Genomic DNA, 27,053 nt, shown 5'->3' with positions numbered 1-27,053 from the left:
CCTCTTTTACTATATACTTTCTCAACGTCCATGCAGTGTAACAGACATAAGGATGCTCAAGCTTCCTCTGGCCCATAGTCTTATAGAGGTTTTACACCTGCCTCTGAATGGACTATTTCAGAACAACCTGCCCCAAGGAAGTTTCTTCCTAACTTTGGCAGTTGGCCTTGTGCCTTGAAGCAAGATTCATATTCTTCCTCTGGGGCTGTTTTTCCTTACCCATTTGTATGGATAACGTGCCCTCTTTGGGGGGGAAATTTCAAACTTGTCTTTTCCCCACATTCTAAATGGACAGAATGGAATTAATAAAAGTCCTAGCGAGCCAATCAGGAGGCAAAAAGATTTGCTGCTGCTTTGCAATTCCTGAATGGACTGTGAGATGCTAATAAGGATGCAGCAGCAATGTCTTCTGATTGGCTACGAAGTCCTGTGATGTTTAAGTCTCTATCTTATGCCTCTAAAAGGTCAACACTAAAGTTTGGAACAATGTTAACCAATCAGAGGCCAAGATTCAGCATCTGTTTAGTCACTGGGAGGCTTCTGCCATTTCTTAACAGCCCCGTGGCACAAATGGGTGAGAGGCCCCAGGCTGGAGAGACAGGGAGAGCTGTTCAAATCAAGCACGCTGGGATTTAAAACAGTTTATTCTGTCACTAGAGAGAGAACTGAATGCAAACCGAGAGTCAAACTGAAGAGAAACATGGAGGCTGCTGCTGGAAGCAGGAGATGGAGAAAGGAGTTAGAGCTCGGGCTGTGATATCTCCCACTTGGCAATGGCTGGATATAACACGGAGGCAGCCATAAACCTGGCTCTCTCTGTGCCTTCCACGTGAAGGAGACCCCTCATTTCCTTACAGACAACTGAGTCCATCCAGTTCATGCTCAGCCATGGTCTGAGATGCAGCTTCAAGAATCAAGACTTTTTAAACTAGCTTCCCTGTAGCATTGTTAGCATCTGAAATGGCTGAAAGTGGCTGCACGTACCCACACCAAGTGACCCACTTACAAACAAAAAGATACTTTGACTGTGCAAGGTAGAGCCCTTCTAAGCAGTGCTCTCTCAAGGCTGCTGTCTCTGCCGTCACAACTTCATGAGGCGAGCAATTTGGTCACGTCTCCTCCGGTCTCCAGCCCACAACTTGCTCTTGGTGCGGAATTTCAGCAACTCTGCCTTGTAATCCTGGTGGTGCATTGGGCAGTAATCCTGGGGTTCGCACAGCTCCTGATAAGGGAAGACATGTTATCCAGCTAGCACATGGGAACACGAGTCAGCGCATGTAAACAATTCCTGTGGCGGGAGCTGGGGCTGCTGTGGTTTTGGTGGGATGGGATGGTTTCTTTGGTTTCACCTCACTGGTAACCAACAACAACAACTAGTGGGCAGTGGGGCAGAGTCTAGTGGCTCAAGCACAGCAACGGGCACTCATTTCTAATCCTACTGCTGACACTTGTGGCCTTGAGGCAAGTCAGCCCATCTCAGGAGGTCTGAGGCTTCTTACACCCCCATCTACTGGATACCCTGCCATTACCATGTACTCAGGGAAGAACTCCTTGTAGCCTCCCTTCAGGACATAGAGCTCGGGATAGTGCAGAGCAGGGTACTCATTCATGGCTCGATCTTCCTCCCTCAGATAGCGGCACCTTCAAACAGCAACACGTGGAGCTCAGTGAGCCAGGCAGCAGCTGGAGTGCCTGTCCCCTGATCCAGCTGCCTGTCCCCAGCTCTCACCAGACAGCACCTGCACTCACATCTTGGGGCCCCTTTCGGAGGAGAATTCACAGTGGAAAACGAGGATGATGCGTTTCTGTGGCACGGCTGGGAGGAGAGGCTTCTTCAGGAAGAACTGAAAGACATCTTCCTGCCTGTGAAAGTTCAGAGCCCCCTGCGGTGCAGAAAGGAGGGGGGAGAGAAAGTCAACAGCCAGGGGTGGCTCATTACAGACCCCTGGGGCCCCTGCCCAGTTCCATCCCCTCCTTCAGACCCTGCCCTGTTCCCTCACCTTGATGTGCCCCCCCAGATACTCATAGGGGTAGCGACAGTCGACGATGTAGAATGTCTCAATCAAGCTTTGGAATTGCCCAAAGAGCAGAGCAGCCACCTGTGAAAGATGCAAGGTATGTTTAAAGGATTCAACAAGGATGGGCAGTTCCCTGCTACCCAGCATCCCCTTTGAGACAGAACTGCTGTTGTTGCCAAAACAGCAAGAGGCAAAGACTGTGTGCTGCATACTGCACGCTGCACAGTGCCAAATACACAGGAACAGTCAGGCAATGCTGGTAGCTGGAAAGGGGTGTGTCCAGCTACATCTTAGAAATAGCAAACTAGAAGCAGCTTCATCAGCCAGGTCAAAGAGCCCTCACCAACCTGTTGTAAAGCAGAAGTAACTCCTTGTTACTTAACATTCCACACAAGGATGTTGGAAGGGCAGGGGAGACCGAGCTTGGGGCATAGGCACACTTGCGGTGTGGAAGGACACAGTTACAAACACAGTGGATGGGGGGAGGCATTGCTCACAATCTCCGGGGTGATGTATCTCAGATCCTGTTGCCTTCCTGTCACTGTTGGCAGAGCGTACACCTGAAGAGACATTCCCAGTCCAGCTCAGAATCATAATAGCTACAAGGCCCCTGCACTTCCAGATACTCAAACACGGAATAATTCTCCCCCCCCCCACACACACACTTTATGGTGACTGTCCCTGTATCCTTCAGCCTCCCATCTGCTCCCTCCACCCATTTTCCATCCTCTGATTAAATCTGTAACTGTTCCTTTGAGTATAGGGTTCCCGTGTTTGCGGAGAGGTATTCCTCTCTGATCCTCGACATACCTGCCATCTCCCTGCGGGTATCAGATTTCATTTTGAATCAAAGATTGTTTAACCCAGAAGCCAAACCCCTCCCCTCTAGGAGTGTCTCGGGGGCAGGGGGGAGGGGGAATCACAGCTGAGGATTCTCATCTCATTGCTGTGCAGCAAGGAAGAGAACCAGCTCTGCACATCAACATTCGGTGACTCCTTCTCCCACATCAAGGCCTACCGCGTCAGAGAGCCAGGAGACTGCTCAAGGCAGAGGAGGCGGGAACAGACACAGACCTTAGAGAAGTCCCCAATGAGCTGTCGGAAGCCACAGTCCTGATCTAGAACTTTGACAATCTCCATGTCTGAGAGTGAAGCCGTCTTCTTCAGAGCTGTGCCCTGCAGCCAACCAGAGAGCCATCAACGATATGCAAGCCAACCAGTCTCTAACCAGCTATATCACTGCATGGTTCTGTCCATGTGTGCCAGGTAGGCTGGGCAACATCTGTGTCTCAGTTTCTCCAAAGCAAAGGCTGAGCTATCCCTCCAAAGCCCCTGGCAAAAGAACCTGAGAATGGCCCAGTACCCTATCTTCCCATAGTGGCCAGTGCCCGGTGCCCCAGAAGGAATGAACAGAACAGAAAATCAAGTGATCAGCCCCGTTGCCCAATCCCAGCGTCTGGTAGACAGAAGATAGGGACACAATTCCTGCCCATCCTGGCTAATAGCTATTGATGGGCCTGTCTTCCATGAATTCATGTAGGACTTTCTTTGAACCCCATTATAGTCTTGGACTTCACAACATCCTCTGGCAAGGAGTTCCACAAGTTGTGTGTTGAGTGACGAACTATTCACTTTTGTTTTAAACCTGCTGCCTATTCATTTCATTTGGTGACCCCTAGTTACTGTACTATGAGTAAACAGCATTTCCTTATTTTCTGTCTCCATACCGGTCATGATTTTATAGACCTCTATCATATCCCCCCTTAGTTGTCTCTTTTCTAAGCTGAAAAGTCCCAGTTTTATTAATATCTCCTCATATGGCAGCTGTTCCAAACCCTTAATTAATTTTGCTGCCATTTTCTAAACCTTTTCTAATTCCAATATATCTTCATATGGAGTTCCCACACCTGCACACAGTATTTAAGATGCGTGTGGTACTATGGATTTATTTAAGGCAATGATATTTTTTGTCATATTCTCTATCCCTTTTCCCAAAATTCTGTTCACTTTTTTGACACAAACACTGAGTGGATGTTTTCAGAAAACTTGCCATAATGGCTCCAAGATCTGTCTTGAACTGTAATAGCTCATTTAGACTCCATCATTTTTTATATTATATATATATATATATATTTGGGGTTATGTTTTCCAATATGCATTTATCAACAGTGAATTTCATTTGCCATTTTGTTATCCAGTTTTGAGAGAGTCCTTTGTAATTCTATGCATTCTGCTTTGGACTTATCTATTTTGAACAATTTATATCATCTTCAAATTTTGCCACCTCATGGATTACCCCTTTCTCCAAAATCATTTATGAATATGTTGAATAGGATTGTTCCCGGTATGGACATCTGTGGGACACCTCAAGTTTCCTCTCTCCAAACTGACCATTTATTCCTACCCTTTGTTTCTTATCTTTCAACCACTTACTGATCCATGAGAGGGCCTTCCTATGACAGCTTATTTTACATTACTCTTTGGTGAAGGACTTTATGAAAGACTTTTGAAAATCTAAGTATATTGTATCCACTGGATCATCTTTGTCCACATGCTTTTGACTCCTCAAATTCTAGTAGGTTGGTGAGGCATGATTTCTTTTTGCAAAAGCCATGTTGACTCTTTCCTAACATGTGCATCTGTGAGTCTGATAATTCTGGCATTAAATTCTGAAGAAGCTGCCTTAGCTGGTTTCTTCTTCTGCATTCAGACACTACACACATCAACCTTATTTTAGCTGCTGCTAAGTGACAAACAATTGGCCAATAAGATTTGGGGAAGGACTGGGGTATCAGGAGACAAATAGGCTGAGCTGGAGTCCTGGTCTGGCTCCCATACCCGCTCCAGTTCCTCATAGGCAGGGCTGTGTCTCCGTTTCACCTTGACTGGGGTTTCATTATCCTGGCATCTCTCTAGTCGCTTCAGCACTGGTCTGTCCAACTTCTCTGGCATGGACGGTGAGCGGTAGAGGCGGCTTCTGTTAATGGAGACCTGCTTGGAGACAGACAAGAGGGGAAGGAAAGGCAAGTCACAGGAGGCATCACCTCAACTCCTTCAGACTTATGCTCCCTGCTCAGAAGCCTGGATTACAGAGACTCATCTTTGTAAACCTCCATTGGAGCTGAAAGCAAAGCAGCTCCTACTAGCCTGGCAATAAGTGGATAGTAGCAATGCCAGCCCCATCAGGCCCCCCCAGTCCAAGAACACTTTTTGCCTTGCAAGATACATGCTTTGCCCAGACACCTGGCTGGATCTGAATGAATGACGTATTAGTAGGTAAGCTCACTCACTTCACTGACGTTGATGTCCTGTGTGAGGAGGGGTCCAGAAAGCAGGACAGCCATGCTGGAGGAAAGGTTCCCAGCCACTGGATTCTGGGGGGCAGAGAAAGAGCATTAACCACCAGCACAACTCATCTCAAATCACTGTCAGGCACCCAGGAACCAAGAGTAACCTGCAGCCTACGTGCTGCTGTGCCTGGTGATGGAGAAAGGACACACAACTTGACAGCAATGTTCCCAGGAGGATGTGGGGCCTGGGCAGAAGTGACAAATCCATCTGTTCCGAGACCAACCATGCTGGCCAATCACACTGGCCTCTGGGGCCCCCAGAGAGCAGTTGCCTCAATGTGCCATAAGCAAGGGATCTGCTTGTGTCCAGAAGGGCTGCTCACTACATGCCAGATCACTCCACTCCTCCAGATGTGCAAGGGGAGATGTGAGCTCTGCAGCGTCTCCCACAAGGATCTTTATGCAGCCTATCAAAGCTGCCCAAGTTCCTAGACGCAGCCAGAACTCTGCCATGCACCGGCTGCCTCTTGGCAGCATGCAGTCCAGTGCAGGACAGAGTCTGCGGTGCCTGTTTCCCCAGGCTGAGAATGGCTCCGTGAAGCACACAGTGGAGTACAGCCACTCCCCGACTTACAACCATCCGTTCTTACGACCAACCTCCCATTAACCCCATTATAATATTTTTGAGTTGAGAACCATGTACATCAAGTTTTTCAAACAGCACGGGCAGCGTGTTTAAGGGTATTTCCGACTTATGACTAAATCGAGTTACGACCAGGTGTTTGGAATGTAACCCATTCGTAAGTCGGGGACCGCCAGTACATGCAGACAGACGAGGACCATGCGTGGCTCCTCTCACCTCCATCTCTTCTTCTTCATCGGGGAAGAGCTCTTCAAAGCCACCCAAGTTCTCTGCCATTCTGCGAGGATGCGTTGCCACGGAAACAATTGGACTGCCCAAATCTTTCACATCACACTCCTGCATGCCCCCCACATCCTGCCAGGGAAGAGATGGAGTCCTGCAGCAGTGCCTTGCCTTCACCCACACAAGCTGCACTGAAGGCCCCAGACCTGCTCTGCTGTATTCTCCAGTGCCACTCACTGACACTAACTCCTGCTGGTGGAGAACCAGGTTCCACTATGGCTAGTCTGTTAGCTAACCCCAGAGAGAGCAAACTTCCTGACTGCCTGTATTGTCAAACCAACTATACACAAATCCTGGGACCTCAGATTCCTGCTTTCCACAAGGAGCAGGGCTACAGACAGTGCTCCCTTCCCTGGAAAAGGGAGCTCCGACTCACTTGTTCCCCTCCTCCAAATCTTAGTGAGGACTCATCTCCATCCAGCCCTGGCACTTAGGCATTGTCCACCTCACACTCACCATCATGCAGTCGGATCCGGAGAAGCCTGAAGCATTAACTTACCAGCTGAGCCGGGAGGCAAGTCAATAGAAAGCCTGTTGCTCTCTTGCGAAACAGCAGGGGCTTAGGCATTTGCCAACCTGGGTGCTTAAACCAGCTGCCTTCCTGAAACGAAATGAGGAGAAGGAGCCTCTAGCTGAGAGCTGGCCCCCTCTACTAGCTCCAAGGTCAAGAGCCAAAGACAATTTCAAACCTCCTCCTGGCATTAAACAGGCACTAGATCTTGGTTAGGAGTAGATTTTGGGGGGGTTTTGGGAGGAAGCGGGGGGCAACGCAATTTGGAGATCCTGGAGGATGTTGTCCCCTTGCATAGTCAATGTTTTGGGGAGGATTCTGTGCTACAGAGCTGCAGGACTGACATGTGCGCCCATCTGCCACCATTTCCAGCAAATGCCTGTGCAGCACCCCTTCCCCCAAGTCCAGCAGGTACTCACGTTTTCCTTCTCCAAGGGGCTGTCCATCTCATTGCCCTCTCGGCACGTGGCGCCTGGGGAACTTGGCGTGCTGCACAATACCTGGGGCTTCAATGCACAGAGGAGGACAATGGTAAACAGGAGCTCTGAGACCTACTGTACCCAACCCCCTTAACACCAGGCCACAGTCTGCTCAGATGCCCCAGCCGTTCTCAGTAGCAAACTAAGCTGGGTCCCAATGAAGAGTCATCACTTACCAGGAAAGATTTTATGTGCTGCCTCTGTGCCTTGCTGCAGGGAGAAAAACAGCTTGTTAGGGTGTCCTGGGGCTGCTCTGCTCCAGCCTGAACGTTCTTTGGTGGGACCCCAAAGTTGTTTGGGGCTGAAGACTGAGTTTAAAAACACACTAAGGGGCTCGTGACTCCCAGCCCCACCACTACCGCATTGCCTGGCAGCCTCCTGCGGTTGCTGCAGCTATGTAAAAGATTTGTGGTTCTGGCCCCTGCCAGGTAGTGTCACAACTGTGAGCTATGAACCATTAAACAGGGCCCTGCTGCCTGAGCCACCCCTGGAAAATCGGTATTCAGGCAGCAGGATATATATATATATAGAAAGCAGCCAGATGCAGCCCACAGGCTGGATCAAATTATTAGGCGGGCTGGGTCCAGCCCCTGGGCCACATCTTGCCCAGCCCTTATCTAACGTTTAACCAGTTAACCATCGAAGTGGGACCCGGACAGGGGACTGTTCTAGCCCAGCTGGAACAGCTCCCAGCCCCATGCTGGGACAGGCTGTCAGCTCTCGGGCTGGGGCTTGGGCTGCCAGTGGCTCCCTGCAGATGGAGGCTACTCTGGCTGGCTGTCGTGGGCCCCCTGCAGAGCTGGAGCAGCCCTCTGTCCTTGGCAGGCAGGAAGCTGCTTCAGCTCCCACCAGTAACCAATTAACCAGAACTGGTAAGCATTATCCATTTAGAGTAGCCAGATAACCTTTCACATCCCTAATAATTACTGTCCTTTTGGGTAAAAGAAAAAAGTTTCTGAGTTGGAGCTGCTGTTTTTGCCACTTGTGTTAAAGTCCTGAGCTGTCTCTTGGGGAAAAGAAATTAGTTGAGGTTAATGACAGCAGCAGCAACTCCAATTTAAATCCAACCTTGTTTCATCTTTGTTGGTGAGGATTCATTTGGCTTGGCTATGGGTGGTAATGTTGTCTCTCTCTCTGGCTCAGTCTAGTCATGGCATTGCTCATGGTTAGGGTAACAGAGGCCCAGGGACCCAGAAAATGGTGGGGATGGCAGCTTGCTTTTGTTTCTTCTTCCCTCTATCCTTTTCTATTTCCTTCCCCAAATCTCTTTAAGGATCCATAAATAGCAGCTAACGGGTCCTACAACTTGACCCTAACTGCAAAAAGGATATGAAAGTTCTAAGACATTACCTGTCATAACAGATGTTCTTGAAAGCAGGTCAAATTGTTTTCAGTAATAAATGTTATTATTTAGCCCACTAATTAGGGCTAATTTCTAATACAGGAATTTTGGTTAATTAAATTTCTGTTTCCACATCATCTATTTGTTTACCAAACATGCTTTTAGTGTAGTCCTTGAGTTATATCACAGTTCCTTTTTTTTTAGACTAACTCAGTTCTTCTGTCTTCCTTCCCCCCTCCCAAGCATTTGTTTTTGTAGATTGTGATTATATACATGTTCATAATGTATTACAGCTGGGCTCACAATTAAGAGTAAGTTTGTATGCCTACGAATTACAACAAGCCTTCAGATTTACTCAGAAATCTTTTTGATTTTATCTTGCTGCTCTTTTCATACATGCAGCAGAAATAGATACATCCATAATCAAAACAACCATAAATGTTATCCTCCTGACCCCGCTGGAGACTGAAGCTGCCTTGCCACAGAACAGGCACTGGGTGGACAGCTGCAGCACAGAACTTCACTTGACCCCCTCACATGCTCAACCACATTTTGGAAGGCTCACATCAAATGGGAATTCAATTACTGTGGCTCATTTAGTCCTTTGTCTCTCTACTGAGGCTACTGACAAAGCAGTGTTTTTTGGGGATGTGAAAACCTCCAAAACCTACGATGCTCATTTCACATGAGAACCAGAGCCATGAAACAGAAACTAGTTTTGGTTACCACCAACTGTAGCCAGATCTGAAGAGCTGACTGGAGGTGAAGGAGTCCACTGAGCCGCTCCTTAAATGAACAGTGGTTATTATTAAATAGGATTCAAAGGAGTGCAAAGACTTCGCAGCAGGAAAGAAAAGGTTTTCATGGCGTGCCATAGTCCATCTAGAACCTAAGCACTAACACTTCTTGCTTATCTGCACAGTATCTTCCAACCATCAGCCACTCACATTTTACAAAGATAAGACTATCTGGGCAGGGCAGGAAAGATTCCCGCTCGAGAGGAGTGGGGATCTCTTCCTCAGTCCAACCCAGATGTGTACTGCCATTTCAGAGTATATCATTCTGCATCTGATCTGGCTCGTTAACAGGAACTGCAGCTACTGTGGTGATGGGCATTCACAGAAGAGCCCTGATGTACAGAACTTACAGCCCATCCTTAGATCCTGAGGAGTCCACCCGACCTGCAATCCAAGAGAGGTAAGTCAGCAAAACACACAGTGGGCATGAGCATGGAGCATAAACTAGGAGCAGTCAGGAGAAATGAAGAAAAGGCCAACATGCTGTGCCTGCCCAAGACAGGAGATTAGACAGAAACGGATAATGGGAGCCTCCTAGTGAGGAGACCCAGGCTGTGGAATGGTCTCCAGGAAGTAACTGGAGACATTTCAAACTACAGTGGAAAAAGTCCTAGAACTTATACAGCAGGGCTCAATACAGCACAGTCCCAAGGGATGGGTGAAAAATCGATCTTTCCCGCTCTAGATTTGAAGATTCTGGGAGTCACAGAACCAGTGAAGAAGCATTTCCTGCTGATTTAAGTTGTCCAAAGGCAACCAGATTTGTAGCCTTCCCTTTTGAGGCAGTGAAACAGGGTGTGTTTCATTAATATTGCTGGAGTGTTGCAACAGCATCCCCAGATTTCTGTAAACTATAAAAACAAATTATCCCATGTGCCACAGCTTTCCATACTTTGGAAAGCACACTCTTAGGGACCAGTTCACAGGAGCATTCTAAGGGTACATATAGACAGTGGCACTTAGCAACAAGCTCGTTATTTTGAAATATATTCAAAACAGGTGCACTATTCCGATGTCCCAGTAAACCTTGTTCCACAAGGATTGAGGGATTTATCAGAACAGGGGTCTATTTTGAAATTTGGCGCCATCTATTTCGAAGTAAGATATACAATTTGCATGGCTCAAATTGTGTAGCTTATTTCGAGCTACACAACACTGTACAGATGTACCCTTAGAGAATAATTGCAACACTCAGCTTTTTCTCTAGAGGAATGGCACACTCCTTTCCACCAGACAAGGGGGATGAGCCTAGTCCTTGTGGAAGCTGAGTTGGTTTCAGACAATTTCACACTGAAGAGCTGTACAGCTGGAGTGGAGGATTCAGAGAGTCTTGGGCACTATTATTAACAATTACAAGCACTGACTGCTGGAAATGGCTAGTCAGGCAAGTTATACTATGCACAAAGCACTTGCAGCGAGTTATACTATGCACAAAGTGCTTGTTTTACTCATATTTGTCTACCCACAGCCCATCTATCTGTTTCATTCACCTGTTGCATCTTTTCATAATCCCAGAGTGAGAGAGTTCTTAAGAATTCTATTATTTAACAGCACACAGCAAAAGGAGGCACTGATCCTTAATTGGGTAGGCATTCTTGCTATGCAAAACAAATAATAACTATGAATGGGAAGGAGCTGAGCTGGCTGACAGTACTAGTTGTAACCAAAGATTCTCTTTAGGATCTTGCCACCAGCATAACAGCAGCCAATAAAACTAGGGCTATGGCTCAGAACTGTGTCCCAGCAAGTCTGCTCTTACCAGCCATGTCTGGGGAATGGGTGAAATTGAAGGCAGGCATCTCCTCACCACTACTGAGATCAGACAGATCTAGACAGCACTTTGGCGTATTCCTGCAACAACACATCAAAACCCAAAGCATCAGGATGGAAATATTGGTGACAATTACCAGGATGTTCACATGCTGATTGATGGAAGACTGGACTCAAAAGGAGGATCTCTGTCAGAACTCTCTTCTGCATCATGCCCCCGCTTAGAGCCACCAGAACCATAAGATTATCCACCCCCATCAAAACATTAGCTCTGTCAGCCACTTTGGGAGCTCTTAAGGGCACTTTTATAAAAAGATGGCTCCTTTCAGTCAGAGATGGCTCCTCAGGCCCCCCCGAGAAGTTTAGCGGCCATTAGGGATGTAATAGTGTAGTCGATTAACCAATAAGCAAAAGCTTATAAGTTAATGCTATAGACTACACGCATTCCCCCCTTGCCAGTACTTTTAGCAGGCCAGCCAGCAGCCCAGCTCAGTCTTGGCTTGCGCCAGGTCTGGGACCTACCCCACTGCGGCTCTGCATTTCAAATGTATTAGGAGCCAAGCAGGCTGGCAGCCCAGCTCAGTCCTGGCTTGTGCCAGGTCTGGGAGCTCAGCCCCTGGATAGGGGCTGCTGCCACGCAGTGCTGCTGCCTCTGTATCAGAGGCAGCAGTGTGGGGTGACAGGCAGCAGGTCTGTGAGGGGAACTGGTTTTTGAACTGGCTCCCTTTGCAGACTAGCTCCTGCCTGGCACCCCGCGCTCCTGCCTCTGATACAGTGGTGGCAGGGGCCTCTGAGGAGCAGGGCCAGAGCACGCTGGCTGCCAGCCCCTGCCTCACCCCCAGGGACTATAGAATAGTCAAGTAACTGATAAGAATTCATGAGGTTAATTGGCTATTCAGGTAACCGATATTTAACATCTCTAGTGGCCATGCTATTTACACCAAAAGACTTTTGATTTTTTTTTTTTTTAATGAAAAGCCCGCTCAGAATTCCTTGCAAAAGCAGGGACAGAGTCTTATAGACAGGAGCCTCTGACAGGTGATCCTGACTGGTTTGGCTGCCCCTCCCCACACTGCCTTGCCTCTCCCTGCCCAGACCCTCAGAGCTGCCCCCTGGGAGCCTCCTGCTTGTTGTGCAGGGTGGGGGAGTCAGAGGCAGGGGGTGCTGATGTCACTCTGTCCCCCTCCCCTGTACCCCATCCTCAGAGTGAGGAGGGCAGGGCCTTGGCAAAGGGGTGGGTCAAGGGCAGGGCCTTGGAGAAGGGGCAGGGCGGGGATATTTGGGTTTGAGTTAAACCCTGCACTTCAAAAAGTGATCTTGTGCTTCAAAAGGGCAGAGACCACTGTCCTAAATTCAGACCTCAATGTCTCAATCACCCCACCCCTCAAGAGCAAGCTGCTGCCCCAGCCCTTGTAGCAGCACCAGTTGACGTGCACCCTGGTTCACGCTGAGCAAGGAGACTGACTTTCATCCCAGCTTCATCTTCCATGCTACCTGCACCACCAGGGCTGCTATGCTAAAGGGAGAACAGACGCACTATTAGGTCTCTGCCTGCTGAGCAGCCTGGGTGCAAAGAAATCAGCCCAGAACAAGCCAAGCTTGTGAATGGCCCAGCCTCTCTCCTCCTACTACAGCGTTGGCTGGCAGGGTGGCTATCGGAGCCTTGTGCCTGGGGCTATTCCTCATCCCACTACCAGGCAGACTTTCCCCACCTACTGCCAGTACCCGAGGGGGGCCTCTTCCTGGAGGAGGTGGCCACGATGGGATTTACCCTGCCAAGGTGCTGAGGTTCCTAAAGCCTCGAGCGAGGTCCGTGACCGGGGTGCGGGGCAGCTCCGGGGTGAAGGGCAGAGAGACCTCCGTGTCCCTCAGCAAGTTCAGCACCATCCTGCATCTGGCTCGGAAACCCAGACGGGAACGGGGGCTGCCGGGTCCCGCAGGGGAGATATTCCCGGCCATGGCGCTGCGGCCCGCGGAGCCGCCACCTAGGAGCAACGCGAACCGAGTCACCTGCGGCAGCCTCCCGTGCCCATCCCCGGGGCCTCCCGCCCGCTGCTCTCGGCCTCCCGTGCCCATCCCCGGGGCCTCCCGCCCGCTGCTCTCGGCCTCGCGTGCCCATCCCCGGGGCCTCCCGCCCGCTGCTCTCAGCCTCCCGTGCCCATCCCCGGGGCCTCCCGCCCGCTGCTCTCGGCCTCCCGTGCCCATCCCCGGGGCCTCCCGCCCGCTGCTCTCGGCCTCCCGTGCCCATCCCCGGGGCCTCCCGCCCGCTGCTCTCGGCCTCCCGTGCCCATCCCCGGGGCCTCCCGCCCGCTGCTCTCGGCCTCGCGTGCCCATCCCCGGGGCCTCCCGCCCGCTGCTCTCGGCCTCCCGTGCCCATCCCCGGGGCCTCCCGCCCGCTGCTCTCGGCCTCGCGTGCCCATCCCCGGGGCCTCCCGCCCGCTGCTCTCAGCCTCCCGTGCCCATCCCCGGGGCCTCCCGCCCGCTGCTCTCGGCCTCCCGTGCCCATCCCCGGGGCCTCCCGCCCGCTGCTCTCGGCCTCCCGTGCCCATCCCGGGGCCTCCCGCCCGCTGCTCTCGGCCTCCCGTGCCCATCCCCGGGGCCTCCCGCCCGCTGCTCTCGGCCTCCCGGGCCCATCCCCGGGGCCTCCCGCCCGCTGCTCTCAGCCTCCCGGGCCCATCCCCGGGGCCTCCCGCCCGCTGCTCTCGGCCTCCCGGGCCCATCCCCGGGGCCTCCCGCCCGCTGCTCTCGGCCTCCCGTGCCCATCCCCGGGGCCTCCCGCCCGCTGCTCTCGGCCTCCCGGGCCCATCCCCGGGGCCTCCCGCCCGCTGCTCTCGGCCTCCCGGGCCCATCCCCGGGGCCTCCCGCCCGCTGCTCTCAGCCTCCCGCGCCCATCCCCGGGGCCTCCCGCCCGCTGCTCTCAGGTCTTGGCCTCACCCCCTCTAGCTCCAGGTCCCGAGCCCACAGACTTGAATGAAAATAGAATACTCGGAACTTAAACCTGCCGCCTGAGCCCAGCCAATCACAGAGATTGGTGCCGATCGTGACCAATCAGAACGACTGAAGGATGCCCCCCTCCCAAACAAAATCGCCGCTCTCTGATTGGGTAAATCCGCGTGACTCGAGCGAGGTGCGCACCTATTCGGGGAGAAGCGGACGGAACGTTTTCTATTGGACGCTCGAAGGGGTTCCGCCCATCTGTGGCTCTGTGAGGCCAATCACCGTCCCCGGGAGCACGTGGTTGCTGGGGTTGCGGCCGTAGATATCAGTGAGGCGAGGCCGGCCTATCGAATGGGGAAGGTTTTGCTTGGTTGTGACGTAGTGCTGCATACACCCCCACCGCTTGCCTCTCATGCTGCCAGAGTCTCACGCGCTGGGCGGTTGGGAGCCGCTGGCCTGCAGGTGGGGCGCGTGGGCCGCGCTCGCGCTGTTCCCCTGTCAGTCAGCGCCCCGTTGGGAGGGTTCCCGGTCCACGTGGGGCCGGCGCTGCCCTGACCGAGCTGGGGGACCCGCCCCCGCGGTCCCTGGGAGCTGGGCGCTTGCGGGGCTCGGGCACGGCCACGGAGCGAAGCCGCCGCTGGGTGTGTCTGCGCCTGGTGCACAGGGACGGGAAGGAGCAGAGGGCACCCGGGCTCCCGCCTTCTGGGCCAGTGGCTTTCCAGTTAGGGGCTGGTGCATGGCTGGGGCCCTTGCTGCAGTGTCCCTGAGGAAGGAAAGCATCTGGGCCTAGGTGATGGAGCTGGCCTTGCTGCCCGCTGGCGGCACTCCGGGCTTATTCAGGACCAGAAGTGCAGGAGCAGGGCGTGCTTGGCACCTTGTTAGCATGACTTCTTGTGCATAACGCTTCTAGCCTGTGTCTCACTTGGCTGATCATCCTCTCCAGGCATTTGGAGACTCTGTTACGCAGAGCCCTTTGGCTGCCTTCACAGGCAGTGACTGCTGCCCTTGGTTTGGAATTGTTCTTGGAAGCTCAGTTTTTAGCTAGCTCAACCTGCAGAAGAGAGGTCTGTCCCTGGCCTAAGCACTGGCTTTTCAGAAGTTAGTGTGTTCTTCCGGCCGAGGAGTAGTAGGATCACTGAGCTCACTGCCTTGTAGGGAAGGTTTGCAAACTCTGTCTAAGGTGGAGAATTGATTTTTCTTCTGTAATTGACATGCAGTTCTCTATTTCACGAACCTCTTGTTCTGGGATGTGAAGAGCCTACCTCTGGAACAGCATCTGTATGTGATAAAAACAGGTGGGTGGAAATGTGTTGTCTGTCTACAGTTAACAGACATTTGACTGTATCCTTAGAGATAAAATGCATGTAATTAACGGGGCAAAGAGACAAGGGAGCTGCTTGCAACCCTCCAAATGGGGTCTCCCTGGCTCATGTTGGGCCTGATGTTGCTGTGCTGTGGCAGCTCCCTGTGCAGCCTCATTGTATGGCTAGATGTGCTGTGGCAGAATTGGCAAGGGAACTGCCAGATGTCTCGATTTAGGATTATTTCTATGGCTTCCAGCATAAGCATGTTTAATATAGTGAGATCAAGGGCATAAGAATGAGCAATTTGTGCTGGAAAACAGCAAGGGTATGTCTACATTGGCCAGACTTGTGAAAGAACATATGCAAATGAGGCATGCCTCATTTGCATACTTAATGAGCCACTATTTTTGCACAAGGGGCTTTTGCGCAAGAAGGAGCAGTCTACACTGCTCCTTCTTGCGCAAAAGCCACCTCTTGTGCAAGAGCTGTTCTGCTGCTTATTTTCAGGCAGAACGGCTCTTGCACAAGAGGGGGTTTTTGCGCAAGAAGGAGCAGTGCAAAAGCCCCTTGTGCAAAATGGCAATGCAGGATAGCGGCTGCTCTGGCCAATTTCTGGAACAGAGTTGGAGATATGGAGGACATTGTCCCCTCTTGTATCCTGAAATAGTAGTGTAAGAACCTGTCTCCAGTACATCTCCCCACTTGTTTCCCTGCTGCCCTCCCGCTAGGTTGGATGCAGAAAGCTAGAGCCAGGCAATGCAGGATAGCGGCTGCTCTGGCCAGTGCCACAGAGCAGGAAGCAGCCGTTGTCCCTCGTCTTCTGCTGGTGCCCCAGACTGAATCTGCTCCTTAGTTTCCAGCCCCCTTTGCACCCACAAAGGCAGCAGGTAAGAGCCACCCAAGTGGAGAGATGCAGTTCCATGGTTGGCAGGCCCTTCTGGGAACAGGGACTGCAGGGGACACCTTCCAGCACACAGCCCATAGTACCCTCTTCCTGCACCTTAAGCCAGCTCCTCTCTGTATACATCTCCTAGCCACCACTCCTCCCTGCATCCTGAGATACCCCCTGTCAGCACATAGTCCCTAGCTGCTCCCTCTCTGCACTCTAAGCTGTTTTCAAACTTTTTGCACTGTGCCCACCACATTTAAATTATTTCTGCTTGTGCTCCCCCCAACCCAGCCAGGCTGACTTGCTGAGGTGAATTGGGGTGAAGGTGGCTTCTTTCTGTGGACCCCACTGCATAGGCATGGGAAGTTGGGGTATAGGGAGTGCTACAGCACTCCCAGCCCCACATGCCAGCTGGACAGTGGTAAGGGGCTCACCACGCTCACTTTTTAAAATGTTCCTGCACAACTGTCCCACTGTACAGAGCTGGATCAACCACTGCTGGCCCTGATGCCCTCAAAATAGAAGTCAAACTATGCCTACACCCAAGGTCCCTGCCCTGAGAAGTCGCCCTAACTCTGCTGGACCCTAGAATTCTTAATAGCATGTTGGGGGGCATCAAATAGAACAATGTTGAGAATCCCTGGGATGAAGGATGGATGAAGTGCATGGCTCACAGAATAAGACACTTCCCTTCTCCTAGGCTCCTTCCCTGCTCAGAATTCCCATTGTTCAGGAAAGTGGTTGTACATATTGTAGCCTGGGGAGGAGATATAGTGGAATTTAGTTGGGTAAGGCTCGCCAATCTGACCAGAGATTCTAAGTCGATCTTCTCTATCCCAGGTTACAAGTGGGTAGAACCAAAAGATTCCCCCTCATAAGGGTTTGCAGACGATTGACAGTCACACTTCAGATTAGGAAATGCAATGAAAATCAATTTTATTGCCACAGGAATAACGATTACAGAAACCACAAAGAATATGGCAGTAAGAACATAGATTAACTGAATTTCTTCCACAGATCAAACTACAACTTATCTATGTATACAGATATTACATAAGAACAGTCGTACTGGCTCAGCCCAAAGGTCCATCCAGCCCGGTATCCTGTCTGCTGACAGTGGCCAGTGCCTTCAGGTCTGATTGGATTAGAGGCAAGGCTTTGAGACAGACCTACCATCAGCTTTATAAGAAGGCAACCAGAGTGGCCAACAGGGTAGTTTGCCTGAGAGTTCACCCTGAGGAGAGACCCATAGTGTTTGGTCTTTTCCTTGAATTTTTTTCTCTTCTGCCCTTCAAAGGGGCATTTAAAAACATGTGAGAAATCTCTCAGAAAGAAGGCGGTGAGATGGTGATGGGTCTGCTGCTACCTGCACCACATGTGCCATGTTTGTCTTCCTCCCAGAAGACAGAAATGATTTCATCTGCACTAAGTGCAAGCTGGTCGCCGTTTTGGAAGAAAAAATTAGAGGACTTGAGGCTCAAGTATCAACCCTACGTTCTGTCAGAGGATGAAGATTTCCTCGATAGAAGGCAGCATTTAACCCTGCAGGCACAGCAGGCTGAAGAGCCAGTCAGGGTAGTACAGGACAAGGAAGAGAACTGGCAGCATGTAATCTCCTGGAGAAGAAGGCCAACTCAGGTGTCTCCCATTCCTGTAGAGGTAAGTAACTGCTTTCAGGCTCTCTGCACAGGCACTACGGTGGAGAATGCTTTGGCAGGGACCTCTCAGGGAAGAAATCAGAAGGGAACACCATCTACTGGAAGGAATGGGATGTGTAGTCCTAGGGATGGGGGGGTCCACAACCCCCCTCCCCAAAAGAAGAAAAGTGGTGGTGGTTGGGGACTCCCTCCTAAGAGGGACTGAGTCATCCATCTGCTGAGATCTGGAATCTCAAAGTGTGCTGCTTTCCAGGAGCTTGAATTCAGGATGTGACTGAGTGTCTTTCAAAACTGATCAAACCTTCCGATTGCTACCCCTTCCTGCTTCTCCATGTAGGAACAAACGATACGGCCAAGAACGACCCTGAGAGGGTCACTGCAGATTATGTAGCACTGGGAAGAAGGATCAAGGAATTTGAAGCACAAGTGGTGTTCTTGTCCATCCTCCCTGTGGAAGGAAAAGGTCCAGGTAGGGATGGTCGAATCATGGAAGTAAATGTGTGGTTGCGCAGGTGGTGTCGGAGAGAGGGCTTTGGTTTCTTTGACGATGGGTCTCTCTTCTAGGCATGAGGATTCCTAGGAAGAGATGGGATCCACCTGACCAAGAGAGGAAAGAGGATCTTCGCGGGCAGGCTTGCAAACCTAGTGAGGAGGGATTTTAAACTAGGTTCATTGGGGACAATGATCACATCCCTGAGTTAAGTGGCGAAGTTGGATACTGGAAGAAAACACAAGGAGGAAGGACCAATAAAGGAGTGTACACACAAGTGCAAGAAGCCTGGGAAACAAACAGGAAGAATTAGAAGTCCTGGCCCAGTCAAAGAACTATGATTTGATTGGAATAACGGAGACTTGGTAGGATGACTTGCATGACCAGAGCACTGTCATGGAAGGGTATAAACTGTTTTTCCTGATGGTACTCGGTCCTGCTGTGAAGGCAGGGGACTGGACTCGATGTCAAGGTCCCTTCCAGTTCTATATGAGAGGTATACTTCCATATAACAGGCAGGGGAGAAAAAGAGGAGGAGTTGCACTGTATGTAAGAGAGCAGTATGACTGCTCAGAGCTCTAATGTATAGAGGGAGAAAAGCCTGTGGAGAGTTTATGGGTTAAGTTTAGAGGCGAAAGCAACAGGGTGATGTTGCGGTTGGTGTCTGCTATAGACAATCGGATCAGGTGGATGAGGTAGAAGAGGCTTTCTTCAGACAACTAAGAGAAGCTTCCAGATCACAGGCCCTGGTTCTTATGGGGGACTTGAATCACCCTGACATCTGTTGAGAGACCAATACAGCAGTACACAGACAATCCAGGAAGTTTTTGGAGAATGTTGGGGATAACATCTTGGTACAAGTGCTGAGGGAACTGATCAGGGGCCGTGTGCAGCTTGACCTGCTGCTCACAAAACAGGGAGGAACTAGTAGAGGAAATAGATGTGGGTGGCAACCTGGCAGCAGTGATCATGAGATGGTAGATTTCAGGATCCTGACAAAAGGAAGAAAGGAGAGCAGCAAAATACACACCCTGGACTTCAGAAAAGCAGACTTTGACTCCCTCAGGGAACTGATGGGCAGGATTCCCTGGGATGCTTACATGAAGGGGAAAGGAGCCCAGGAGAGCTAGCACAGGAAGAAACCATCCTGATGCTCAGTAAGAAAAGCAACTATAGTAGGCGACCAGATTAAGCTCACCAAGGATTTCCCCGGTAAGCCAAACGCAAGAAGGGAAGCTTACAAGAAGTGGAAACTTGGACAGATGAGTAGGGAGGAGTATAAATATATTTCTTTAGTTATCAGGAAGGCAAAAGCACAATTGGAATTACTTCACATCCCTTGCTAGCTGTATCAGAGGGGTAGCTGTGTTAGTCTGAATCTGCAAAAGCGGTGAGGAGTCCTGTGGCACCTTATAGACTAACTGAAGTGTAGGAGCATAAGCTTTCGTGGGCAAAGACCCACTTCACAGGGATGTGAAGGGTAACAAGAAGTAAGAGGGTAATCAGAGAGGGTGTGGTGCCCTTACTGGATGAGGGAGGTAACCTAGTGACCGATGATGTGGGAAAAGCTGAAGTACTCAATGCTGTCTTTTCCTCTGTCTTCACAGACAAGGTCAGCTCCCAGACTACTGCACTAGGCAATGCAGTTTGGGAACGAGGTGGGCAGCCCTTGGTGGAGAAGGAACAGGCTAAGAACTATTTAGAAAAGCTGGACATAAACAAATCAATGGGTCTGGATTTAATGCGTCCGAGGTTACTGAGGGATGTTGGCAAATGTCATTGCAGAGCATTTGGCCGTTATCTTTGAAAACTCGTTGATCGGGAGAGATCCTGGATGATTGCAAAAAAAAGCAAATGTAGAGCCTATCTTTAAAGGGAAGAAGAACAATCCAGGGAACTATGGACCAGTGAGCCTTGCTTCCATCCCCGGAAAAACCATGGATGGGATCCTCAAGGAATCCATTTTGAAGTACTTGGAAGAGGAGAAAGTGATCAGGAATAGTCGTTATTGATTCACCAAGAGCAAGTCATGCCTGACTAACATGATTAGCTTCTATGACGAAGTAAATGGCTCTGTGGATATGGGAAAGTCAGTGGATATGATCAGGGCTCACCAAGCCACGGTGAGCCCCGTTCGCCAGCTGCGCTGTTCAGCACGCTGCCCATGCGCTGACTGTGCTGCGCGGCTGTGCTGATTTGTAATCTACTTGCCACAGGCGAGTAGATTACGTTAATTGTTGAGCCCTGGATATGATGTACCTTGACTTTAGCAAAGCTTTTGACATGGTCTCCCACAATATTCTTGCTATTAAGTTAAGGAAGTATGGATTGGATAAATGGACTGTAAGATGGATAGAAAGCTGGCTAGACTGTTGGGCCCAACAGGTAGTGATCAACAGCTCGATGTTTGGTTTCTAGTGGAGTGCCCCAAGGATTGGTTCTAGGGCCGATTTTGTTCAGCATCTTTTATTCATGACCTGGATGAGGGGATGGATTGCACCTTCAGCAAGTTTGTGGATGACACACAGCTAGGGGGAGAGGAAGATATGTTGGAGGGCAGGGATAGTGTCGAGAGGGACATTGATAGATTAGAGCATTGGGCCAAAAGAAATCTAATGAGGTTCAACAAGGACAAGTGTAGAGTCCTGCACTTGGGATGGAAAAATCCCAAGCATTGTTACAGGCTGGGGACCAACTGGCTAAGTAGCAGTTCAGCAGAAAAGGACCTGGGGATTACAGTGGATGAGAAGCTGGATATGAGTCAACAGTGTGCCCTTGTAGCCAAGAAGGTGAATGGAATATTAAGTTACTTTAGGAGGAGCATTGCCAGCAGATCCAGAGAAGTGATTATTCCCCTTTATTTGGCTCTGGTGCAGCTACAGCTGGAGTATTGTTAGGTTCTGGGCCCCCCACTATAGAAAGGATGTGGGTCCAGCGGAGAGCAATCAAAATGATGAGGGTGCTGGAGCACTTGACATATGAGGAGAGGCTGAAGGATCTGGGCTTATTTAGTCTGCAGAAGCGAAGAGTGAGGGGGGATTTGATAGCAGCCTTCAACTTCCTGAAGGGAGGTTCCAAAGAGGATGAAGAGAGGCTGTTCTCAGTGGTGACGGATGGCAGAGCAAGGAACAATGGTCTCAAGTTACAGCAGGTGAGGTCTAGGTTGTATATTAGGGAAAACTATTTCAGTAGGAGGGTGGTGAAGTAGTGGAATGGGTTACCGAGGGAGATGGTGGAATCTCCTTCTGTAGGGGCTCGTCTAGATTCCGCTGAAGTTCCGAAAGAGGATATGCAAATTCAGTGGGAATTTGCACATCATCTTCTGCTTTCGAAAGTGAGATCAGAACTTTTGAAAGTGAAAGTAATTGGGACACAGTTTTTTCGGCAACCCCGCCCTTTTTTTGAAAAGCCGCATAAGCCTCATTATTTGAGGAAGAGTGGCTTTTCGAAAGAGGGGGGGTTGCCGAAAAAAAACATGTCCTGACTATTTTGGACACGCCTATTTTGAACATTTAGATTGGAAGAAGATATACAAATTCCCAGGAATTTGCATCTCCTCTTTCAGAACTTTTGCGTAGTCTAGACATAACCTAGAGGTTTTTAAGTCTTGGTTTGACAAAGCCCTGGCTGGGTTGATTTAGTTGGGATTGGTCCTGCTTTGGGCAAGGGGCTGGACGTGATGATCTCCTGAGGTCTCTTCCAGTCCTATGATTATCTAACAGCATTTCATACCCACAAGGTCCTATTTTCCCCAAGGCTGGATGTGGAAGGACCAGCCTCCCGTTGCCTGAAAGGCTTTGGAGCAGGTGGAGTATGCGATACCTAAAAGCAAGACTGAAATAAAATAAAAGATAGAATAGTGATAAGTATTTGATTTCTGACCTCAAGGGAAAACAGGTTACACACCAGAGTGGGCTCTGTCAGTGACGGCTGCAGCAGCCTTGACTTTCCTAATTCCTGGGCTTATATTACCCTTTTGGCACCAAAATGTCCTGGATGTTCAATTCCTTGCCCAAAATTGGTCTTGGTACCCTAAGACTTCTGTGGGTGCCTATACCTGATTGGAAGAGATATGGAGGTGGCCCATAAATATTCATGAGAGAGGAGTGACGTTTTCTTGGACCAAATCCCGGAACAACCAGAAAGAGCAGGAACATTGAGGTTAGGTGCAGGAAATCTGGTACTTTTATTTTTGTGGAAGGGTGAAAAGTCAGTTGATGGGAGTTGGCAGATTCTGCTTTCTTGTTCTGATCAAGATTAGGGTTATGGTTCCCGAGATGCTTGTCCAGCTAACCACAAAGCCTTACACAACATACATCTTGGGAAAATAACAAGAAATAAATCTTAACTTATTGTCAACTACCATATTTCTGCTAAAGCTAAATCATACAGAAAATTTAACTCAGTAGGCCCCTTGTATTACTAGCATATTATTAAAAATAAATAAAGGGTAGGAAAAAGTATATCTTAGCAGGCTAAAATATCTCAGTAGGATTGCTGCTGTTGCAGAGTGATAAACTCTTGGCTTTAATTTCCCAGTGGCCTTCTTAGACACTCAGAAGTCCTAAGGGCTAATATAGACCTATGTAAGAGATGGGGCCATAGATGTGGTTTGATTACCTTGCTTAGCTGTCATATTTTTACTGGGAGTTGAGATCTCCTCTTACTTACTGAGCATTGACACTTCTTGACCATGAATAACGTACACAGTTCCCTACGTTAAAGAGCTTAGTCTAAAAGATAAACAGAAAATAAGAAGGGAAAAAGGTGTTTAATTCAAGCATTTTCCTAAGGCACCATTTTCTGGTTTACAGGTGAGGCTGACAGGATCTTTGCTGATGGCAAAGGGTGTTTGGGGATGGGATTGGACTCCTTGATTTGTTTGGATGTTCTTGGCCTGATAGGAAGAGTGCATAGATTAGCCACTGATATTTGCTACGCTGCAGAAATCTGACAGTAAATGAAGATCTAACTTCTTTGACAGTTGGGGATATTTGACTCTCTCTTAGAGGCATACATCTGCTCGTTTGTTTTTTGTAGGTACACATTCCTGTCTGACTCCCCCCTTCCTTCCCCCTTGTAAACTCGGGGGCAATGTCTCTGTCCCCAAATAACATGCAGCACAATGGGGCTCTGATTCCGAGTGGGGGACTGCAAGTGCCGCCACAACACACATAATTTGAGGATGAGTGCCTGCCTTGATCATGAATCCCAGAGCAGACTTGTCTCCCTCTCAGACCTGTTTCCCTAACAGATCTCAGTGCTTCATTTCTGAGTGCCAAAGGAATAAATTGTCCCAAAAGGTGATCTGGATCTTTATGATAACTGGGCAATGCAGCTTTAGTTCTGCTTCCCAGAACCAAGCAGACAGTTGGCTAGTCTGTGGGATGCTGTGTCTCACACCTGGCTATGAAACAAGCCAGTTTATTGTGCAAAAAATGTTCTTTTCCTAGGGACAGGTCCTTGTCGTCAAAATCCTGCTCTGGAGTTAATATGGTCAGCGTAGGAGTTGGCACAAGGCCAGGCCTTGCAAGAGGAGCCAGCTCAGGATTGAGGTGTGTTGGACACACTGGCCCACGTGGCTTGTCCAAGGCTGCCTTCTGTGTCTCTAGTGCTAACTCATTCTCTTCACCAGATGTGACACTGAAACAGATGAGAGCATCTTGCAGAGGAGACAGAAGCAGATAGATTATGGGAAGAACACTCTTGGCTACCAGAACTTCCTACAAGTAGTCCCCAAGTGAGGTGTCCCTGGCTTTCACCTCCCCTTCCTGTATGAGCTTGATGATTCTGCCTGTGGCCATGGTTTCCCCACCAAGGGAAGAGATATCTGAAACTGATATACAGTGATGTCCGTCCTCTTAATCCTGCTTGGGGGCAACTTCCTTTCCCTGCCCATTTCAAAAGTCCCAGAAATGTGGCCTATTCAGGAGCCTTTAAGGTGTGCTTCCTACATGCTGTTTGTGATGGAGCCATCTGGCTATTCGTGCCATGCTCCTGCTGGATTAGGGTGGTCTTTTTGCTGGGGTGAGGAATGTTTAATGGAAGCACCTGTCACTGCTAATGTTTGCTTCATTCCTAGGGCTGCTCGGCAGCCAGGGATTCACCCCCGAACTCCAAATAAGTACAAGAAGTACAGCCGCCGCTCCTGGGACATGCAAGTCAAGCTGTGGAGACGGGCCTTGCATGCCTGGGACCCACCCACCCAGCACCCTCTCCCATGCAGAGAAGGATTTCCAAGGAAAGTGTCTCCCAGTTGCCCATGGCTCTAGAGTCTTGCGGGGGAGAACCTCTTCTGGGGGAGGAAGAGGCAGAAGCTTAACAATGCGGTGGATCCACCCAAACAAATGTGTTGTCCTTCCAGGAGCTTCCTAGTATCCCTGTGGATACAGTGACCATTACACTGAGCTGCCTTAGGCAGAAGTAGAGTGAATGGTATGTAGCCATGCCTGGGGGGTTCTGTGAAGTCTTGTACTGTATGACACTTAAGAGTTAGGTGTCAGGAGCCTTATGCCATACAAAAGGGGGATTGATACTCAAAATGTCCCAGTGGTGAGCATAGTATCACTTCCCCAGTGCTCTGAAAATGCTTCCTGTGATGTATGGGTATCTGCTTTGCCATCTCCCCCAGCTGCATGGTAGGCATTGGGGAGAAAAGATCAGGGGACTGGGACACCAATTGCTGACTTGGAGGAGAGAGCAAGGACTAAGTCCAGTGTCTCCTGTCTCTTCTTCCAGTGCTCACTGGAGAGGAGTCCTGCCTGCCCTTCCCAGTCTGGGCATGCAGGGCCTGATGATCTCTCCTAGGTTTGAAGCATGGTGTGGAATGACAGTGCTGGTTCATGTGATGTCCAGTGCACCCAATTATCTTTCCTGCTCCTTTCCACTGACTGGGTCCATGTGAATTAAATTGCAGTTTGTCTGCAAGGCAGGGGCTGGTGAGACTCTCAGGAATGATGGAGGCAAATTCTGTGAGTGACTTCTCGGAGTACCAGGCTAGTCTTCTGAAGTCTCTTGAAAACCTGCCAAGAGAATCCCTGGGCACACAGGTATGTGGGCTTGCTTTCTCCTATTTTTTGCTGGTGAGAGGGACTTAGGGCAGCAGTAGAGGATGGTATGTATTGGTTCATTGGGAGCACAAGAGTATTTGGCATTATCTCACTAGCTTGGCAGGAGGGGTATTGTGTGTGCCATACAGTCTGGAAGTTTTGTGCCTTCCTCTGGACACTGATGCAGGAAGGTATTATTGGCCATTGTCCTAGGGAAGGAGTGAAGTGTGTGTGTGTGTGGGGGGGGGGGGGCATCTTTAGTGGAACACTGTCATGCTTTGGATTTCAGGCTTGTGCTTCTCATATCAGGTTTGTTTTGTATTAATTTCTGTCTTGTCATGTTTTCAGTTTGTTGGCCTGTCAGCTGGCTGCTCCTCCCCATGGCTGCCCCAGATTGACTGCAACTTGCTGCCCCTCCTAGGAAACACACATGCTTGTCCATACTGCTGCTGGATGTGGCTATGACTCCAGAGAGTCCAGAGTGTTTGCTGCCTCAGAATTGGCAGTGTTTGGAGAGTGGAAAGAGCTCAGTCATCCCACTACATATAAGCCCAGCTGCAAGGATCTCCTGAACTTATGGAGGACGTGAGATTATCCTGAAGGTTCCGTTCAGGTGGCTGGTCTGTCCCTGGGAGATCTGTTCAGAGGGAGTTGGGGGAGGGAGATGGAAGTGTGGGTCAATAAAATGTTCCAAAAGACTCTAATAGGTGCCGGTTGGGTTCTCTTTCTGTCCCTAGGGCTCTGCTCACCACAGGGAGGCTTTGGCAATTGATGAGAACTCAGATAAGGGGGAGTAGGGACCCTTCCCCTGCAGCGGGCACTCCAAGTCAGGTAAGGGTGCCCTCAGTCGGGGCAGCGCTGTGGGAGGGGAGAAGGGAAGATGATGCCTGGCGGGAGAGCTCGTGTCTCCGCAGGGCTGCTGCCGGTGCAGATCTTTAACCAGAAAGAGGCGAAGTCCCGGCCCCCTCCAGCCTGACACCAGCACCCGGAGGAGCAGCAGCGTCCCTGGGCGAAGCGCGCGTCTGCACGCTCAGCGCACGCGGCGGGCGTTGCTCTGGAGCAGCCCCAGGGTTGCGTCCTTGTTACAGTCGGACCAAAAGGCGCCAGCGTGCGGACGAGGCCGCAGGGGGCGCTGCAGCACGTGCCGCGAGAGCCCTCGGGGGATGGGGAATGCATGGCTAGCCCGTTGCCATGGCTACGGTGACAGCCATCGTGAGTCAGGCAGGGGCCCCCGCGGCGCGTGCCCGAGGGCGGGACTACATTTCCCGCCATGCTTTGCTGGACGGGACAGCCCGGGGGGGGGGGCGCTGACCGGGACCTCCGATGTGATTGCGGCGGGCGCGGCGCGGAGCAGCCTGGCGGGTGGGTCCCGAGCCGGGCCCCTGGGTCCCCCAGCGCAACAGGCGGGGCGGCCCCGACAGCCCCCGGGCCCCCCCGGGCCCCCCCGCTGGCAGCGCCCCGCCTCATGCCCCCCACTGGCCCCCCCGTGCCCCCCTGCTGGCAGCGCCCCGCCTCGCCCCGCCCCCCCTCCCCCCCATGCCCCCCCCAGCGCCCCCCGTGCCCCCCACTGGCCCCCCCATGCCCCCCCGCTGGC

The 27,053-nt window shown here is 50.7% G+C and overlaps 2 protein-coding genes across 7 annotated transcripts; one reads left to right on the top strand and one right to left on the bottom strand.

The window, feature by feature from the left end:
• Positions 1-626: 626 nt before the first annotated feature.
• On the bottom strand, positions 627-14,208 carry CDC25C (cell division cycle 25C). Of its 6 annotated transcripts, none has more exons than XM_014572825.4 (16): positions 14,067-14,208; positions 12,904-13,117; positions 11,122-11,213; positions 9,713-9,746; positions 7,400-7,433; positions 7,164-7,250; positions 6,733-6,834; positions 6,168-6,305; positions 5,309-5,392; positions 4,857-5,012; positions 3,093-3,194; positions 2,516-2,578; positions 2,001-2,099; positions 1,750-1,883; positions 1,530-1,641; positions 627-1,222 (listed from the first exon to the last, which is right to left on the bottom strand). In XM_014572825.4, the coding sequence occupies exons 2-16, from the start codon at positions 13,089-13,091 to the stop codon at positions 1,082-1,084; spliced, it is 1,566 nt and encodes a 521-aa protein (XP_014428311.2). In that variant the 5' UTR covers positions 13,092-13,117; positions 14,067-14,208; the 3' UTR covers positions 627-1,081. The 6 variants fall into 6 exon arrangements, 5 of the variants coding, with proteins under 5 accessions (XP_014428311.2, XP_006121696.2, XP_006121695.2 ...); XM_006121634.5 differs by having other exon boundaries at positions 4,899-5,012; XM_006121633.5 differs by having other exon boundaries at positions 4,857-5,009.
• A 112-nt stretch (positions 14,209-14,320) lies between these two features.
• Positions 14,321-26,190, top strand: LOC102457870 (oocyte-specific histone RNA stem-loop-binding protein 2). The gene is made up of 7 exons (XM_089769383.1): positions 14,321-14,531; positions 15,287-15,364; positions 23,864-23,965; positions 24,046-24,150; positions 24,493-24,651; positions 25,327-25,459; positions 25,808-26,190. The coding sequence occupies exons 1-7, from the start codon at positions 14,482-14,484 to the stop codon at positions 25,922-25,924; spliced, it is 744 nt and encodes a 247-aa protein (XP_089625509.1). The 5' UTR covers positions 14,321-14,481; the 3' UTR covers positions 25,925-26,190.
• The last annotated feature ends 863 nt before the right edge of the window (positions 26,191-27,053 follow it).

Source organism: Pelodiscus sinensis, chromosome 16 (genome assembly GCF_052426305.1).
Source record: "Pelodiscus sinensis isolate ZL-2025 chromosome 16, ASM5242630v1, whole genome shotgun sequence".
In the NCBI taxonomy this organism is placed as follows: domain Eukaryota; kingdom Metazoa; phylum Chordata; order Testudines; family Trionychidae; genus Pelodiscus; species Pelodiscus sinensis.
Note: the sequence above shows the minus strand (reverse complement) of the source record. Positions and strands in the feature narration are given on the sequence as shown.

Coding starts and splice junctions, on each gene's coding strand:
- LOC102457870 (XM_089769383.1), top strand. CDS start 14,482: ATGCTGCCAGAGTCTCACGCGCTGGGCGGTTGGGAGCCGCTGGCCTGC. Junction 14,532..15,286: donor TGGGAGCCGCTGGCCTGCAG/GTGGGGCGCGTG, acceptor ATTGACATGCAG/TTCTCTATTTCACGAACCTC. Junction 15,365..23,863: donor TCTGTATGTGATAAAAACAG/GTGGGTGGAAAT, acceptor TTCTTTTCCTAG/GGACAGGTCCTTGTCGTCAA.
- CDC25C (XM_014572825.4), bottom strand. CDS start 13,091: ATGGCCGGGAATATCTCCCCTGCGGGACCCGGCAGCCCCCGTTCCCGT. Junction 6,306..6,732: donor CTTGCCTCCCGGCTCAGCTG/GTAAGTTAATGC, acceptor CTTCCCTGGCAG/GATGTGGGGGGCATGCAGGA. Junction 1,884..2,000: donor ATCTGGGGGGGCACATCAAG/GTGAGGGAACAG, acceptor TCTGCACCGCAG/GGGGCTCTGAACTTTCACAG.